Below are 19470 nucleotides of genomic sequence, written 5' to 3'. Positions count from 1 at the left end.
GCCCCCTCTGTGAATGGGATGCCATTCACCGTGGGTTTTAAAACATTTGGCCAAATATTTATTACTAATTTGTCATTTTGTTTTGCAAGCGATTCAACATAGCCTAGATGGACAAAGCTTAAACATCACTTAAAAACAACAATTGCTTTGCTAGAAAGGTAATATTGAGGTAACAATCCCACATCGGCTGTGGGTGCTCAAACTAATTAGTTAAAGAGCCATAAGAAGCCACCCCACTTTGAACCAATTGATTTTAAGATGGAAGCTTAATAGGGTATTAGAGCGGATATGCTGGGCCTTTGCCAATGATGAGTCATGCTCCACCCACGAAGACAAAAGCCTAAGAAGGTCTGCACATAAAGAGGAATATTGAGGTAACAATCACACACCGAACTGTGGATGCTTATACTATCAAGTATGAAAACCACAAGAGGGCACCCTGCTTTGAACCAATTGTTTTTAAAATGAAAGCTTAATAGGTACAAGTTTAGCAGTTGATAAAAGTATGGCTTGATTCAAGGATTAGTTCTGACTTCTGACACAGAAATAAAACAAGATAGTGTTGCATATTATTAGTTTAAACATGAATTCATTTAGTTAACATGGAACTAACAGTTCTTTGACCAATTTATTATTATAAACTTGAACATATATCCCTATCTAAGGTAAGAAGCATACCTTTTACCCTTTTCACCCCACCTGCCCTTTTTCTGTTGTATTAGTTTAAAATTTTTGCTAATGACGGTGAACTGCTTTGTGCTTTGGAAACTTGTAGTCCAAATTTTGTACTTAAATGATATTTTGAGTTTTAATTAATACTAATCAAGATGCTTCTACCAAATTTTTTTAAAAACCCAATAACCAAGATGCTTCATGTGTGTTTTGGACAAAGATGTTTATTATTATATTACCATATACGTGTGTTTTGGAAGTTCGAGTCATAGTATTGTAGAAGGATCAGGAATTTCTGCAGTACCGGCGGGGCGGCGATGCACATCCGACGGTAAAGCAGAAGCCAGGTGGCACACATGGCCTCTGTTGTGCCGCCGGATATGCCCCGTCACCCCCGCCCGTATTACAGAGGATTGGTTTGAACTACAATAAAAAAAAAAGAAGAAAAAGAAGACTCATAAACGGACCAAGAGAATCAAGTAACCTGCCTACACACAAGACACTTTGATTAATGAAATGCTGGTTAGTATCTTAATCCATTTTTTTAATACTTAAGGTTATACGGTTAGCTAACAACCGAATGTCTTATTCTTGATCGAGTCATGTTCCCTATCAAATCCCAATTCAAATTTCCAAGATTCCAAACCTTCTCCTAACTTAATATTAATAGACAAAACTAGCAAACAAAAACTTTCAAATTTAGGTAGGAAAAAGGAGACCATCCATGCAGGTTAATAATGCCAAGAAAGAATTAGGTTTCTTAATTAATGTACATTCCCCATACCCCCAAACAGTCTTATTTCTCTTTCCACGAGGTCAGTGAAGATACCTATAACTACACTTGCTTATGTCTAAGATAGAGACATTAAGATTTATTTAATAAGGGGATTTATGTATAATCTCAAATCTCAATAATGTCGGTAATTAATTACCCTTTTTAAATATTTTGTATGCTAATATTATATCATCTTGTTTACGCCGAATCGGTCCCTTTCAAAGAAGAAATTTGATTTGGAGATCTTGATGATTAAGAACTTAATTAATTAAGAAGGAGATTAATTTCGAGATATAATGACGACCTTCAAAGCATAACTGACGGATTGACATACACTTTACTTTTTCCGCATTTACGAGATAAAAAAATGACTTAAAAGATTCGTTAATTTATTAGACTGTAACTTAGTCATTATCTTCATAACAAAGCACCTAATTAAACAATTCACATGAGGTTCTCTATTTATATATAGAAAATATTCGTTTAAGATTGTTCCACGTCATCTGTTTATTTGGTTATTCATTTGTTTAGAAGCTTTAGTTTTTCAAGTCCATCATATCCATCAGCCCCAAAAAAACTGATTGATGCATTCTATAGAAATATGAATTGGGTATTTGTATGATTAAAAGAGTATACATTTATGGGAAAATCTTGTGGTAACTTGTAATTAAAGTTTGATGAAAATAGTCATAATCTTATTTTTTGTCCTTTTTTGTATAATACGTTAATTGTTTTTTTCCTTTTCAAATGAGAGTAAATTCTGTCATTTCATAGTCTTTTCTTTTCTGGAGTGTGCCAGCGAGCTGTGGCTCTTGATCCCGTTGGTTGAGCAAGCGAGGATTCCTCCTCAGAGCGATCTCCTAGTATTCATTTAGACCTATCACCCGGCCTCAGTAGGGATGATAGACTACCCCACCCCAACCACTCTGGTGGATGCCTTACCCGATTTGAATTGAGGGACCGGCGTTCTTCTCCAACCTTATTTCTTCTATAGGGCGAGTGACTTTGCGCCTCTCCCGTTGCTTCATTCTCTCCCGAAAATTCTGAATACCGTTGATATAAAGGCTATAGCCCACCTTTTCTTTTTTTTTGGTAACGGCTATAACCCACCTTTTTCGAGTCAAGTATTAACGCTCATCAAATAACAATTTGAAACATTTTTTTTACTCTGTTTTAAATAACTTTTGGGAAGAAAACAAGAGACAAGTAAAAGAAGTTAGATTACGAAATTTTTATTTACCACTCTGGTGAAAACTAACAACAAATCACACCTACATTTTAATTAAATAAACCCTAAAATGGAAATAAAAATGGATTGGGTCAGAAATTGACACCTCTATTCCTGTTGCCAGTTGCATGAAACAGTCCCATTAGCCTGAGGTGACTTTCCTTAATTGGTGTGGGTGAGGGCTTAAGTGGAAAGGGCTTAAGTGGAAGTGGTTTAGCCGTTTAGGCATAAAAAATTATAATTGTGTCTTTTTTTCTTCTTAAAGAAGAAGAAGAAGAAGAAGAATTGTTTATTTGTATTTGATTTATGCCATTGTTTTGAGGGCTTTTAGGGCAAGTGCATGTTCTTTAGTCTAAATATGTGGAACCTCCTAAGACAGGGGGTGGTTGGATTGCATAAATATGTGCCAGTAGTGTTCATCATTCAATTTGCTATTGAGTGTACTCAATTGATAGGATACTATAGAACACATTTTTTCAGTGAGAGAGAGAGAGAGATATTGATTGATTGATTGTTTGGGTCATTGAAACAAGAAAAGGGGTCCTCCTATAGTACAGTTTCTTCCAGTTAAGTTGAATTATGTATAATCTCAATGCATGAGGCTCCCGTTATTGAAGGATTTGGGGGAGAGTCATAATATATGCAGCCTTATCCCTTGCTTTCGCAAAAAAATTGTTTCCAGTGTATAAATCAATAACAAAAATGATTTTATTTTATAAAATCTAAAAATTAATAATGTTCAAGACAACATAATACCCCACCAAGGTTTCTAAAACATATGGATATGACCAAAAAATATTGAGATATATATATATATATAAAAGCACTGTTAGGTAACACATATAAATCAGGCAAATACCTTAACAATACTTGTGGTGCCTAACTAACTAACATGACTAGTTGATGAAAATACCCATGCAACTACTTTAGCAATATCCTATGTAATATTATATTAATCCATTGACTTGAATTTGCTTGTATGATAAGTTTGAGTTTTCTATAATCCAAAGCTATACATGCATGTAAGTAATTTAGTTCCTAAGATGGAAAAACTAAAATGCATCTCTATCAATTACAAATCAAATATTACATAATCTTGTCAATATTTTTGAAGTATTGTGATGGTTAATCATTTATTTTTAGTAATGATTAATCATATCTTTATGCAATGTCAAAAATAATGAAGCCTAGATTTAAATTAAGGTCATGCATTGAAAATGTTGAATTTGTTGAAGAACTATCAAAAAGGACATATCGCCACGCAAGCGTTGTGGAAAGAATGGCACAAATAGAATTCAAAGGCATTGTTTCTCACCTAAAAGTGTAAGAAACAAGATCCTGTTTAAAAGGGTACAACAAGAAAGCACCATAAAAAATGGCAAAGATGGTCTCTTGATTAAAATGGGAGCTAGGCAACATAATACTAATTCTAACTATGAAAATGCTGTCTCAAAAAGCTATGCAAGTGAGAGTCAGATCAGTTCAAGGATATGGAAGAAGTTCAGTCTGAAGTGAACCTATAAGGTTCTAAATATATATTTTAGGACCAAGTTTGCGGGAGAGGGTATCACAAGGGTATTTTGGAAAGATACGAACCCTATAGGGGTTTGTGAACCGTCCTCTACGGGTGAAGGAAAACTTTTTCCTTTATTTTACTACTGAAAAATAGCTGTATAAATTAATTACAAATCTAATCCAAACTTTACAGTTTCTCTGAAAACACTATTAATTTGTTAACATGAATTAGAGCCACTCAACGCTTTGAGTGTTAAAATTGTTAAATGGCATGGTTTGGGCCTGGTATTGTATACTTTTCTATAAATGGGCTTCGTTATGGTTTACACCTAACTTTCTGTAATGGGCTTGGGAGTAAAATGGGCATGGAGATCAGCTTAATGATTTTGTGCTATATGGAGACACAGAAATTAGATACTCGTCATTGCCCAAAGTCATGGTCTGTGGAGGTTTTAATATCTGATTGGGCAAGTCAGAAGGATATGGGTTAGATTTGGGCTTTTGTTTTGTGCCAGTGAACCATGACGGGTTTCAAACCAAGCCCATTAGTTTGGGCTTGGTTTTCAAGGTATGAGCAAGCAAGTTGAGATTGTTTAGCTCCCTTCAACTCCTGGCGTAAAGTTGGGTTTTCTCGGAAAATAATGCTCTCCAATTCCTTAAAGTGTGGTAGTGCGGCAGTGCCAGGTGGAGATGTCATACACCTAGCAGCAGCCGCATCCAACAATGAAGCTGCCAGGTGCTGACATCTCCACCTAGCATTGCCGCACTGCCACATTATAGGAATTGGAGAGGATTTGGTTCATCTGGAAATTTTCTTTTTATGCCTATTTGGGTTTTTGTATTTTTGGCCCATTTGGGTCTGTATTCGCTCTCATGCATTATTAAATAATAACAATTTCCTTTGACCCCTCCCTAACAAAAAAAAAGATCCTAACCTTTTTTTTTTGGTGAAAAGAAAAATCCTCACTTTTTTTTTTGGTGAAAAAAAACATCCTAACTTATAGATTTTAGACTAGTTGATCGGATTTGAGCACTCATGGGTTGGGCCCTGACCCATATCAGTATTGGATGGGCTCGGGATTGAAGCCTATCGAATGCAAGGGTCTTTTGTCTTCACTCAATCACATTGAATGAGGTCTCTCTAGGGGTGTAATTGAATAGCCGAAATCCGTTTCCGTATCCGTTTAGCACTATCCGAAACCGTTTGAAAGCTAAACGGATGCGGATATGGATAGGCTATAGCTATCTGGGAAGCTATATTTACATGTAAATGGATAAAATATCCGATCCATATCCATTTAGTACTATCCTAATCCATCCAAAAGCTAATCGGATGTTGATGTGGATATAGCACTATCCGAGCCGATTCCGATCCGTTTACATCCCTAGGTCTCTCACTTCAGGGAAGCCCAAGACTATTGCCCTGCTGCACTTAGAGGCCTGAAGGGAAGGGCGTGAACTGTGAAGTCTGGAATGGTTCTTTACAAGCCCAGGTTCAAAGGTCCCTGATTTTATCTTTCTACTAATTCGTAAAGGCTCCATTTGTTTCGTTGTAACATGTTTCATAGGTAAAATTTTGTGGATGGTATCATTCCATTACGAAAACAAATATTGCTATCAACAATGTAGATAGAGCTTTTGCTTCCCCCTCTTGATTGTCTTTGTCACCATTCGCGTCTCTTTTGAAATTACATTCTATGAGGTTAGATCATATGTTATGTGCCTAATAGGGTTCAATCTAGTGTATGAGCATTAGATTGGATCAACCTTAGTATGAGATAAGTTAGAGGGCTTGATTTAACTGTACCAAATTGGTTAAATTGCCCACTAACTCTACCGACCCTTGATCAAGTTGCAAGCAGGGTTTGGGGAATCCGATTTGAATCAGTCAAATTGGCTGATCGGAATTGGAATTGGAATCGGAATCGGAATCAAAATCAGTTTCGAATTAGCGGGATACCATTCGATATGAGCGATTTTACCAGGGTTCAGGCGATTCTGGCCCTGATTTGGAATGGGAAAAGGCGGAGGCAGATAATTTGTCATATCAAGCACATATGCACAGCCACTTATCTAGAAATCTCAATCTCTTCTTCTATAGCACTAATGGTTGCCACTTACTCTTCCACCTATACTCACTTGTACAACAAAAGCCCTTTTTATCCACACAAACCCATAAGAAGAACAGAAATGGCCGCTTTCGTGGCTGAGTTTTGGAGCTTCTTCACACTTCACAAATGGAGGCAACCACAGCTGCTCAGTCTCTGGCCTTTCTCAACCTTACAAAGCCTCTCTGCTTCTCCACTTTCCCATCTTCAGCTTTCTTTCATTCTCAGAACTCCATCTTTGCTTCTCATTCACCCACTTCTTTGGCCTTCAAGTTCTCTTCAAGAAAGCTGTTGCACTTCCAGCCTATAGAAAGACAAGTGAGGAACCTCACTTCTTTAAATGCTTCGGCTGCAGAAAGCCCTTCATCAGATAACGTGGAACGATGGCTTCTTGAACCTGTAGGTGTGTTAGCATCTTATGTTCCACAAAATGTTTGCTGCATTTTTTTATTCTTTTTTGTTTTGTTTTTTGGTTAGGTAAGTTATATCTTTGAAATTCACAGTTATTTAGGCAGAATTCCATCTGGGCTTCCCTCAATCATATTGGCCTTTCTCTTAGAAAACAATGGAAGCAAAGGAGGATAGAGTTTAAATGTAAATTGATCACAAATAGGAGAAAATTGGGTATATTGGAATTCAAGTGTCTTCTTACTGAATTTTCTACATTTCTCCATTTGTACAATATTGGCATGTGTAGCAAAAACCAACCAAAAGCACAAAAAGAAACAAGAAATAGCAAGAGGACACAGAGATATAACGTGGTTCACACAATGCATGGGCGAAGGCCAAGATGATTCACTGTGTAAATCGGAGAAAAGATTACAATGGAGATCTCAAGAACACCCAAACTGGCGCCGCTACTCTCTCCCAGAAACCCTAGAACGAAAAACCCCAAATCTTACTCACTTTACAATAAAGTGGGTAAGGAACATAAATACTCCTCCATCGGATCTGGGTCGATCCATCGGGTCGGGTCGAACCGTACCACGGGGGCTTCGCCCTCGCACCCCCAACAAGATCAATGATGGTAGCGGAGGGCTTGAGACGATACAAAAAATGTCGGAGCGGGTCATTCTTCGAAACGGGTCCAAGAATTCGAGACATACATAACAGCATGTCTTTACAGAAATTTCTATTTTGATTGCATTCTTTTTTGAGTAATTACGTGGCAATGCCTTCCTCCACCCCGCCAGGAAACCTTTAAAGGGTATTCAAGTTGTTATACAGAGAAAATGGTATAAACTACAGACCTTGTGATGTAGAAAAGAACTGTCTGGCTATGTATGTCTTATTTCATCAAAATAAGAACCGTACATTGTCCCAATTTCTTTTTCAGTTTATCCTTGGCACTTCCCAATTCTGTTGTTTAGGTTTTACTCTTAAATCTTTCACCAGTAACAATAAAAACCAAGTTTTATTTGCCACTCCACTTACTAAATGGTATTTATTTATTTATAAATTTTATACATCGTGGTCCTATTTGGTTATCCTTTTTCTGTGCAGACATGAAAACAGTTGGGGTTGTGATACATGGCATTATATGACTTTCTTTGTCAAGGTCAATCATGTGGTTCAAGGTTTCAAGCAGTTTTATTCTCTGTGACGTCTCGAGATCACTGATCAAATTGTAGCCTATGATTTTTTGTTTTGGGGAGTGTGGGGGGAGGAGGGGGGGGAGGGCTATTTTATTTACTATTCAGTTGCAATACATGGTACTCTGTATTCAAGGACTGAAATTACTTTTCACTTATGTACTTTTAAATATATCACTAATGCTCTCCTGTGATATCTTGTGTGATATGATGCAAGATTAGTTTTAAGAGATTTGAGGTCATGGTACTGCTTACTAATATACAGATGATTACGTTTCAGAAAAAAAGAAATGATCAATCTTTCTGATCAAAATGATCATATAATCATAATTTATCGGAGTTCGACTGAAAACCTAAAACCTTGTAGTTTTAACCATGGTTCAAAATCTCGCGATATTTCGCCGAAATATCGCTTAATTTCGTATATCTCGAGCTTACCGAGATGCGAAATCAGGTCGAAATGAAAAATACCATATTTCGTCGATATCTCGTGAGATATCGACAATATCTCGATATCTCGTGAGATATCGACGAAATATGGTATTTTGGCTTAAAGTGTCACGTGAAGGGGGCTTTAATACAATATTTCGCAAATTTCGGTCCATATTTCGGCCGAGAGCTGCATTTGCTAAGGAATTTCAGTCTTTTGCCTATTCTTCCACTCTTCCAAGCTCTCATCCAACACTCTAGCCATTGTTCAAGCACATTGTTGTCGGATTTTCGCGGTAAACTCATCGGAGGGTCATCTAAGCTCATCATCCAAGCTTTTTCCACTATTTAAGGTAAATTCTATTCCTCTAAAACTATTTTTTGAAAAGACTATGTACAAATTTTGTTGGATGGTGATGATATTAATATATGTTAGACACCTGGAGGCCGATCTATAGCCTCACAATGTAAATTTTTTTCCATATGTATTTTTTTTTTTTTTTTTGGTTTTAAAAATTCATTTTCCTACAATTAAAATAGGAAATAATTAGGGGTAATATGACTTAGATGGTAATGAATTAAATATATGTTAGACACCAATGGCCGATCTACGGCTTCACGGTGTCGGATTTATTTTTCTGCTCTTAAATAATTATTTTAATTTTCGCACATACCACTCCATTGGCATCGGATTATGGTGCATCACAACCTTACGATGGATATAGATATGGATCATCATCATATGGGCGGTTTAGTGGGGTAGGGGACTATGACTACAGTCCCAGTCCGAGGACATCTTGGATCATCTTTTGTAAATAACATCTTTGCATACCCTAGCGGACCTAACTACCAACCTCACCACCATACATGCGGCCAATGCCATCGCCTCTTGCGGCGCCAACATCATATCACAGTGGATCATCTTCTTCACGGATTTGGATCGATTGGTAACCCTAGTTTATATCCTAGGATAGGTTACCTACGATATGTTGATGATTCCATTTACGTGACACTTGTGGATGACTACACTCGTTTCTTCTCCGATTCTATACCGTGGTCCACATATGTCCTTCAAGCAGAGAGCAATGGGCGTCGACTCGGCGAGGCATGAGTGGGATTGATCCGGGGAGGCACAACAACTACTATTAGCGATTTAGCACTTGTAATTTGTAACTTAAGTTGTGATTTCATTGATCTATGAACTTGTGAGTTGTGACTTGCGAGTTGCGAGTCTTGTGACTTACTAACTTTGACACTTAGTGTATTGCCTTTAAGGCTTTAAGCGAGTTATTGAATATTATGGAGTTTATGAGAATCATGGCACTCATCAATGTGTATTGGCTTTAACTTGATATGTGATGAAGTTAAATACTATTATTAAATATTAACGCCTAATCTATGTGTATTTAACTATTTATACATTAGGGTCGGCGACAGTATGTCAATCAAGGGTGCAAGCCCAAAACACCAATTTGAATTCACATTTTTACAATTTTATGGTTTAAATGTGTTTATTAAGCTTAAATAAGGCTGTCCATGAAGTTTCGAGGCCTAGATATGGCCAAAAACCCCGAGATGGACCCCGAAATATTGCAGAAAAATGCAATATTTCGGTCATATTTCGCGATATCTCGGATATTTCGGATATCTCGGTAGGCCCGAGATACCGATATATCGCGAGATATAGTACTATGGTTTTAACTAATAAAAATTACCTATGGGCACTTGCTACTTTGCTTGAGAACCAATGTGGGAGGTTAAAGTCTGTTTGTACATATATTTAAGGATTGCCTTGGTAGCTTTGAATTGCCCACTTTAAAACCATTTTACCTAATTAAATTTTGCCCAGCACCACCTGGAGGAAAGTGGGGATGGAGGGAGCATTGGGATATCGAAGAATGTCAGTTTCAAAAAGAACACGTGTAACTTTTATAATGTTTCACCAGTGCCTCTTATTTAAATTTTGGGGAAGTGTTCTCTGTCCGGGAGTGTGGCCTACGCTAGCGCTTCCTGTGTCTATCTCTCTCCTCCCCAATACAAGGGATATATATGTCTTTGTACATGGGGAGGATAGATGACACAGGGAGCACTGGTGTAGGCCGCTCCCGGACAGAGTTCTTTTTCCCTTAATTTTTTTTTTCACATATGGAAGATTTTAAATACAGTAAATCCACACATTTTTAATGCATATTTTCCTTTAATATATATTGTTTTCTAGAATGGTTTCTGACCCCTTGGTTTTGTGATTTTTGATGTCTTATGGAATTAGTAGCAATTAGCAAATGATATTTACAGCTCAGCTCCATTGTGGATATAAACTTGGAAGCATGTCTTTTATCGGATGGCTATTAAATATTTGGGTAATGTAAAATGTAAATATGTGATTCTTACCTTTGTATTTTTGGATAAATTGAGTATGGATGTGCTGTAGTCATGCCCGCTCATATTGTTTCATGGAATATCAAAGCATAGTTTTACCATTTTCACAAAAATCCCCCAAATTTCTATATTATTTCTATGTATTGATACATTTCAGTGAAATCATCACCATTTTCAGTTTGCAAAGGGACTGACACCTACACTGAAAATTATATTTCAGACCATTTTTGTTGTTAAGCACTGTTATGAGTTGTTACTTATTAGTGAAGAACCTGTTTTATAATTTCCTTCCACAGGATAATTTGTTCCTTTTTGGGAACATTCCAGCATATGATACTGTAATATGGTAAGGTATTCACATCTATTCTATTGTCTGTTTTATTAGTTCAATGAAATTAAAATGGGCAAGAGTTCGCTGTCTGATCGTGTGGCCCCTACACTATTGCGGGGGCCAATGAGAGCGTGCACAGGGGCATCAACATGGATGAGGTGTTTTTTTTTTATTTGCAGCCTGATGGTTGTGGGTTCAAAACTTGGAAACAGCCTCTCCTGCGAAGCAGGGGGTAAGGCTGCGTACATTTGCTCCTCCCAGGCCCTGCAGTTGTGGGAGCCTCGTGCACTGGGATGCTCTAATAGGATGTGGGACGGTAAATTCCTGCGCTCCTGTGTCTGGGTGCAGGAACCACACGACCAGGCAGCGTTCTTTACCCAATGAAAATATACCGAGCTTTAGATGAAATTTACGCGGGGAGGAGGGAGGGGGTATTAATTGAATCAGGTTAGAACCTTAGATTCAGAACTTGTATGGGTTGGATAATGATGAGACATTGTACAGGATCAGATTCATATTGGGCATGTCAAAAAATGAAACTTATGAGTTAACTTGCATCCTAGACCAAAGTTTCCTTCACTTTCCTAGGTTGTTATGGTCAAAGACAAAGCTTTGTATGGATGTTGTATTGGATCTGTTCCAAATTTGACGTGGTTTTCACATTGATTTATTCATATAGGAGCTATTATCTTGAGAAATATAGTTAATGAAATATAATTTAATTTATGGAATTAAAAGCTCTCCCATTTTTAGCTTCTTCAAAAGTTGAATGCTTCAATTGCTTAAACAAATAACATTACAGTTATGGTACTTCCTTGTAATAAAAGGAATTTTAAGTTGTATAAGAGGTGGTTGTTTCTAAACTACTTGAAATATGCAAGTATTAAGAGTTGGAGTTTCAAAGCTTTCCTTCATTTTCTCTCTCTCGCTATGTATGTGTGAGTATGTGTTTGTACAATCTAATAATTTAAGTTCATATAGGAAAAGGAAATAGAACTTCAGAAAACAGAGCGAGGGCAAGCACCTGGGAACTCTATACTTGAGCACATATACTTTTCCTTAGGCATTGTTATATATTCTATAATCCATCAAACCATTTATCTTGGTACAGGTGATGGAGATTCAAGGCACATTGGTTTCCAAGTTCCAATGCCAGATGCATTTGAGATAACATCTGTAAGTACTTCTTGTTTTTAGCTTATAGTATTTTCATGTGGTGGACTATGTGAAATGGTCATTTTTGGTCACTCTGCAGAGTGTTGTCACTGTTGGCCGTCTTCCTGATAAAGCAGATATGGTGATTCCCGTGGCAACAGGTATTACATGATCCTCCAAAGTCATCAATCTTTTGTCAGAGCTACCAATATTTTGACCCAGCCTCCTTGGGGAAAAATTGAGCCAATAGGAAAGGATTGTGTGAACTGCTTTCTCTTGATGTGTGCAGTTGACCACCATACAAAACTACTAGATAGGCTGGATAGTTGAAATCTCCATGTTGCCATGTTGCATGTTCCCATCGTCTTTTCTTAGAGTATGCATAGGATGGTGATTCAGTTTTAGTGGACTTCTCCTGGGTCACATGTTTCCTGATCAGTTGATGTAAGCAGCACATTTTTCTGCACGTCTGTATCACACACCTATTCATTTATGACTAGTGCAATACAGATATGACACTTCCACAACAGAATTTACTGTTTGTTCAACAGGGCGTACTTACCTTTTCTTTGAATATTAACAGTATCTGGTCTACATGCCCGAATTGAGAAGAAAAGGGAAAGTCTTTTGGTTACAGACTTGGACAGCACAAATGGAACATTCATTGATGACAAGAGGATCAGACCAGGTGCAGTTGGCACTGCATCACCTGGCAGTTGTATTATATTCGGTAAATTATCTTCTAGTCGCATCCACCAACATCTGATTTGCTGCATTTGGAATGATTGCTAGTTAGGAAGCTTTTATCATGAACTCTCTATATAACTTGACAAGGACTTAATATTAGGTACCTCTTTTTGTTTTTATTTCTTTTTCCTTTTTGTCTTTTGTTTGGGGGAGGGGGTGAAAGTAAGGAAGAGTGAATTCAGAGACATGAAAAATCTGATTCGGATACATTCAGGTATAATTCACTTTCATAAGTTTAGAATACGGTTAAATATCTGCGTCAATGCATCATGTTTGTAATAACCATAGGCTGTGTAGTGAAATTTTCTCCTAAAATTGTATGAAATACATGTAAATTACATTATTGTTGGGTTTTTATGTCTTGTATTCCATAGTGGTCCATGTAGTTATTATTGAGCTTGTAATTATGTGTGGATTAGGGTTTTTAGGGTTTCCTATGTATTGTCTCTATGGGAAAAACCTTCGATACAAGCAAGGCATATCACATTGTGAGGTGGAGAGTATTGTAAATCTTTTTTTGGCTTAGTGAAAAAAATCTCCGATTCTCTCGGGTGGGTGTAGGCATTCATGCCAAATCACGTTAAATTCCTCATGTGTGTAATTGTTTGCTTGGTTTCTTCCTCATGTTTGCGCATTCGTCCCCAACAAGTGGTATTAGGGTAAGGTTCAGCAGATCATCATAGGTGGTACATTAAGATTTAGGATACGAGCATTGTGCAAGGAAAGCGAAAGAAGGTACAATAATAGTTTTTTCTTCACAATTGTGCGCAGATCTGTTTTTTATTTTTATTTTTAAGTCCAAGGAGGTGTAGGAGGAAAGAGAGAGAAACAAGGGATGTGTGGGAGCTTGAACTCGCTACCCAAGGAAAGTGAAAGGTAATTTATACAAACCCTAAGGCTCCGTTTGTTTTGGCGTAAAATAGTCGGTAAAACAAATTTTACCATGACATTAGATTTTCCGTCGTTTGTTTTGTACTTCAGAAAATTTTCATGAAGGTAAATTTTACCAAAACCTATCTATTTACCGGAAAATACCATGACAAATTTTACGCTTGAAATAGGCGTAAAATGGCCCGTAAAATGTTACAAATATCCTCGATAAATCAAAAGAACTAAAAAGCAGCCGAGGGCAAAGAACTTCACAGGTAGGCTATTCTCTCATGGCCCCTCTCCCATCTTCTTCCCCAATAGTGTCACCTCTGTGTTACAAAGAACTTCATAGGTAGGCTATTCTCTCTCGCTCTCTTTGTCTCTTCCTCTCTCAGGCACAGTTTTGTAATTTGCAGTTTTGAAATCCCCTTTGGTTGTCCACAATCCACTCCTCACGTAACGATCACTCTCGCAGATCCTTCTGAATATCGTTAAGATCAAAGCGATGGCCGTGTCAGCGAATAGAGACAGGTCATCATAACACCAATGTTTTCTATCCTTAGCTGATATGAGTGTAGGTATTAATAGTTACCGATTAAGTTGGGGTTTTGTTCTTCGTCACAGAGCCTGGGATTTAACATCAACCCACATTACACAATCATGATTTTGCACCACAACCACTTGAGATAGACAGAAATGCAGCTTGGGATTTGCCATGGTTGCCAGTTTTAGATTGTATGATGCAGATAAGTCACATAATGGGCTTATTTTATTGGAAATAAGCCTTTGGTGGGGTTATGTACTTATGTATACATTGGGCCTTTGATTCCGTGTGTTTTCTTTGTAATGGACCACTTTAATGGGCCTAAAATGTGGGTACATGGAAGACATACGGGATTAGACTTAGTAGTAGCTTATTTTCATATTTCCTAGGCATATTTATAAGCTTTTTCCTATTCCTAGGCTGTTAAATAAGTCTTTTAATTTTTATAAGTATTAGGCTAGAGTCTAGTGTTAATCTTTTCATATTCCTAGATTCATATATTATGTTTTTAATGTTTTATTGGTTTTAGTTTCTAGGTCTTGGGGGTAGTTTTTCATGTCTAGGATGTGGTATCTATGTATGGGGAATTCCAAAGAGGTTTTGGAATTCTAAGAGTCTACTTTAATGCTACTTGATGTACTCAAGGCTTTTAAAGCCTCTCCCACTTCTAGATAATGCAAACCATGGGCTGCTCTCAAAGGCACTCAATGAATTTTTACAGTAAACAATCTGAATATTTTCTTGTGTGACTCAAGAGGGCTTAGGTGAGATTCCTACAGTGGGCCTAGGTGGGACTCCTATGGCTGGGCAATTAGTGGGACTCTAGCTTGCCAAAGTTATCCTACTATCTTCAACATTCATCATTCATCATCCATCATCCATCATCCATCATCCATCATCCATCATCCATCACCATTTGCTCCATTTCCACCATTTCCACTTTCATCACACCAACACAGCAGGATCAGAACTAACCAAATCTGACCCAAGCTGTCTAGCACCTACCCCTATTCTCTTCCAGGTTCGATCTTGGCTTGCTTACCCTCTCGAGTTTGCATCAAATTGGTTCTTGGGCTCTGATACCAATTGATGGAAAATCCAGGAGGGATTCTTGCATGATTGATTCTGGAAGACAACCAGATTAAGACCAGGTTGTGTAGGACCAAAGAGGGATAGAAGGGTTGCAAGCTAGGGAAGATGAAGAGTCACCTAACCACAGTTTATTGAGGTGTTTTAATTGAACAATGACTGTTCAATCTCAACATCCAATTGATGGATTAATCTGAGATTAGACTATGTTATTCTCCTCTGTTGATATACATTTTGCTTCAAATCTGACCATTGAAACGTTGTTGTATTTTGGGGGTCACTTATTCTAACACGTTAGAGGGTGGACCTTGGTGCAACGGTTAGGTTGCTCCATTATGACCAAGTGGTCATGGGTTTGAATCTCTGGAAACAGCCTCTTTGTGAAGCAGGGTAAGGCTGCGTACATTATGACCCTCCTCAGACCCGCAGTGGTGGGAGCCTCGTTCACTGGGTACACCCTTTCCTTTCGTTCTATCCAAGGTGAAAGAGGATAAAAGGGAGAAAGAGGACAAAAAGAGAATGGAGATAAATCATCCAATGCTACTACTACATAAGAGTCCTGGAGTGATGGAAATGGCTTTCTCACTACTTCATCAGATACGGAAACTTCAGATTAGATTTTTTTTATTCTGGTTGTTCATTTCATATTTCTTCAATTAGAGATCAATTTGTTACATTTCATCCATGCGATAGTGGTATGGTCAAATGACAAACAATGCTAAAAGCCAGATTGTTGGGATTGTACAGATTTGCATGTTTGATGGGATTGAACGAACTTTGACTGGGGTTAGGCATGTGCTGGATCTAAAGAAAAATCTGATTTCACTGAGGACATTGGATTCAAGAGGTTTTAGATGCTCATCTGAAGATGGAGTTCTCAGGATCTCTAGTGGATCCATGGTTGTATGCATGGATAGATGATTAGAAATCTGTATAGACGCAGGAAGTGTTGAAAAAGATGGAGCTATTGTTGGAACTCAGGCAAGAGGTACAGATGGAAGATGAAGGCTGTAGACAGTTCAGGTCTAGAAAGTAGCGGGTCTCTATTGCTTCGGATCTTGTGAGTGGTAGTGATCTCTGCAATCAGGTTGGAGTGGTAGGAGAGGTGGAGCCACATCACATTGTGCAATAGTGAGTTGTGCAGGGCACCTCGGGTGGGGTGTGGGCCATGCTGGTTTGGGTATGACGGACATGCAGAGACAGTGGCGGAGTTTGCAGAATTGACATCAAAACCGGCCTTCTTCTGGGTGGCTTGCAAAATTCAAGCCATGATGGAGATTGTTGGGTTTTTATGTCTTGTATCCTATAGTGGTCCACATAATTATTATTGGACTTGTTATATTTGGGGTTGGATTTTTGCTCCATTACATGTACAGTGGTAAAATTGTAATTGTGTGGGGATTAAGGGTTTCCTTTATATTGTCTTTGTAGAGAAAACCCTAGATACAAGCAAGGGGGATCACATTTTGAGGTGGAGAATGGTGTAGGGCTTTTCTTTTGCTTAGCGAAAAATTCACTGGTTCTCTCGGGTGGATGTAGGCATTCGAGCCGAACCATGTTAAATTCCTCGTGCCGTGTGATTGTTTTCTTGGTTTTTTCCTCATGTTTGAACATTCATCCGTAACAATTATAACATATGAGTACTTTTGACATCATTAAATTAGGAAACAGAACTTTTTTTTTTTTTCTTTTCAAAAAAGTCTTACATATGCGCATTATAATCATCATATTATTTGTGAATTAGCAAACTATAGTTGATGACAATCCCACACATCCCCACAAAAGCTTGAACATGGTAACTGGAAAGAAAGTAAAAGTACATCTAGTTTAGGAAAAAAGAAAATTCCTAGCCTTAGACAAGAACTAGTTAGAATGAAGAGGTTAAGTGAAAGGATAGTGCAGTATAACCCCAAAACAGTAAAAGACCCTTTCAAATCGATCAATTATAAAACCGCAAATAAAACTCTGGTTTTGAAGTAGTAGCATCTGGTTTTCAAGTTCTGAAGTACAAAGTGGAGTTTTTTTGTATTTTTTAATTTTCTTCATTCATATAAGTCCAAGCTACACCCTAATTTGAATTGGGCCTTCTTTTTTGGTTTTTCCCCCCTCGAACTAAGTATTCTTGTCAAGTTTTAGGATGCAATACGCTGTTTCTGACCTGATTATCTGTGTTTCTTTCATTGCCTATAAAGGATCTAGAAACATATTCTAATCATTGTTTTCAACCCAAAAGGGAAGAAAAGGCTGGAAGGAAAATCCTGTGCCCAAAATCTTGGGCCATATGTTGTACAAGAGATATAAAATAACTTGGTAGTTACACAATCTTCTAAATAATAAGAAGTCTTAAACTGATCACCCTCAATGTCCTACATCTCCACGGCCTTCATCATTGACGTTCTGTCTTCTTTCCTTATAATTGGCCAAAAGAAAAGTTCCTTTCGAAGAAAATTAACTGTCAATATGCCTTCATAAGTAGAACATATGGGTTATAGTAAAATTCCCTTCATGGTCCTCAGTCTAGAGTAAGGACGTCTTTGGAACTGGTCACAATTTACAATTAGGGAAAACGATTCAGTATTTTCCAAATTTAGTGTAGTCAAACTAACAGTATTTGTAAAACTTCTATCATTTCCTTTGTAACTTATGCTTAAGTAACGTAAGTACCTCCTGATTTTTCAAATCGGCTCCTCCATTTGGCAGTGCTTATCATTTCATTCCATGGCTATTACGGCATGAAATGGTTAAAACTTTCAGAACAGTTTCCATTTGTGGCATTTCTACAGGCTGGTGTAACATTTTGGTTGTCCCTGTTGATGGTCATTGGTGCCACTTGTTAGAATCCTCCTGCATGAGCAGAAAATGAAGCACAGACTGTTGGGCCAGAGGTCTTTGTCCATTTTTCTAAAGCATAATCTACAAGTCCTAAACCTTTTCCTTTGTTTGTGATGATAGAACACCAGTTATTTCTTTATTTCCTGTAATGCGTTAATCCTAACAACTGTAAGTTCTCATATAATACACAGATAATACCTACAAGTATGATTAGGAGTTAGGGGTGGGGGTTGGAACAGAAAAGAAAAGAAACTCCCAGTCTCCTGTCTTTAACTTTTCGTCTTTATATATTCATTCCTGTATTGTACAGGTATATACTTGCACTAAAGTTTTAGCCGTGCTCTGACATCTCACATTATACTCAATCCGGAACTGTATTTTCTCATCCCAAATTTACTTTTGTAGTGGCATTCTATGATATATGCAACTTTAAGGATAGTGGTCCTTGCAAGAGTCTACATATTACTATCGGATGGTTTTGATTGGGAATGTTGTTACACTTATTTGTGGGTGATAGACTTGTGCATCTAATATTTTAGCCCATAAAACATGACCTAGAGGAATTTAGAGGTTGGCCATGTTTATGGTGTATCATGAAGGTTATGAATACTGTGTTAGTCCCTCATGTTCAACTAATATTTGAAGTTCCAGCTTTACTGAGATTAGTGGCTTTCTTTTTTGTGGTCTAAGGGGATACCCATCTAGCGATGTTTCGGGTTTCAAAGCTTGAGAATGTGGACCCTCCAAGCAAACCAGAAGAACCTGAGCTTATACTAGAGGCTGACACCCCTGCCAATAATCCAGAAGCTACAAGTTAAAAAGCCAGGGTAGTATCCTGAGAAATTGAGGTCAAATAAAATAAATCTTTATCATGATTTTTTTGGGAAAAATCTCTGTTATGTAATCAATAATGTTCAGAATATCATATTTTTACTAGTGTTCGTTCTTTTTTGTGAAATTGATTGTTATGGTTGAGTTGGACCGGAATTAGTGTCTTAAAGTGTAATATCACTAAATTGTGTCACCTGTTTTTTCTCTTCAAGAATTTTCACTAAAGGACAGTATAGGGACTTATAAGTCAACCTCTCCTTTTCTTTTGTTGAAACTTGGAGAGTTTCTATTTCGTTTTTTCCCCTTTTTTTCACCTCTTTTTTGGTGCTTATCCGACTTCCTTGATAATGAAAGACACTTGATTTCTTTGAAA

The 19470-nt window shown here is 37.6% G+C and overlaps 1 protein-coding gene across 2 annotated transcripts; it reads left to right on the top strand.

Moving 5' to 3' along the window:
- Window positions 1–6312: 6312 nt before the first annotated feature.
- On the top strand, window positions 6313–19470 carry LOC122648908. 2 transcript variants are annotated; one of them, XM_043842216.1, is made up of 6 exons: window positions 6313–6701; window positions 12141–12205; window positions 12285–12345; window positions 12768–12945; window positions 13545–13579; window positions 17062–17251. In XM_043842216.1, exons 1-6 carry the CDS (start codon window positions 6428–6430, stop codon window positions 17082–17084), a joined length of 636 nt encoding a protein of 211 aa, XP_043698151.1. In that variant the 5' UTR covers window positions 6313–6427; the 3' UTR covers window positions 17085–17251. The 2 variants fall into 2 exon arrangements, with proteins under 2 accessions (XP_043698151.1, XP_043698150.1); XM_043842215.1 differs by lacking the exons at window positions 13545–13579; window positions 17062–17251 and adding an exon at window positions 18957–19470 and having other exon boundaries at window positions 6332–6701; window positions 12768–12914.

Source organism: Telopea speciosissima, chromosome 1, assembly GCF_018873765.1.
Source record: "Telopea speciosissima isolate NSW1024214 ecotype Mountain lineage chromosome 1, Tspe_v1, whole genome shotgun sequence".
Classification (NCBI taxonomy): domain Eukaryota; kingdom Viridiplantae; phylum Streptophyta; class Magnoliopsida; order Proteales; family Proteaceae; genus Telopea; species Telopea speciosissima.
This window is presented reverse-complemented; position numbering and strand designations above follow the sequence as displayed.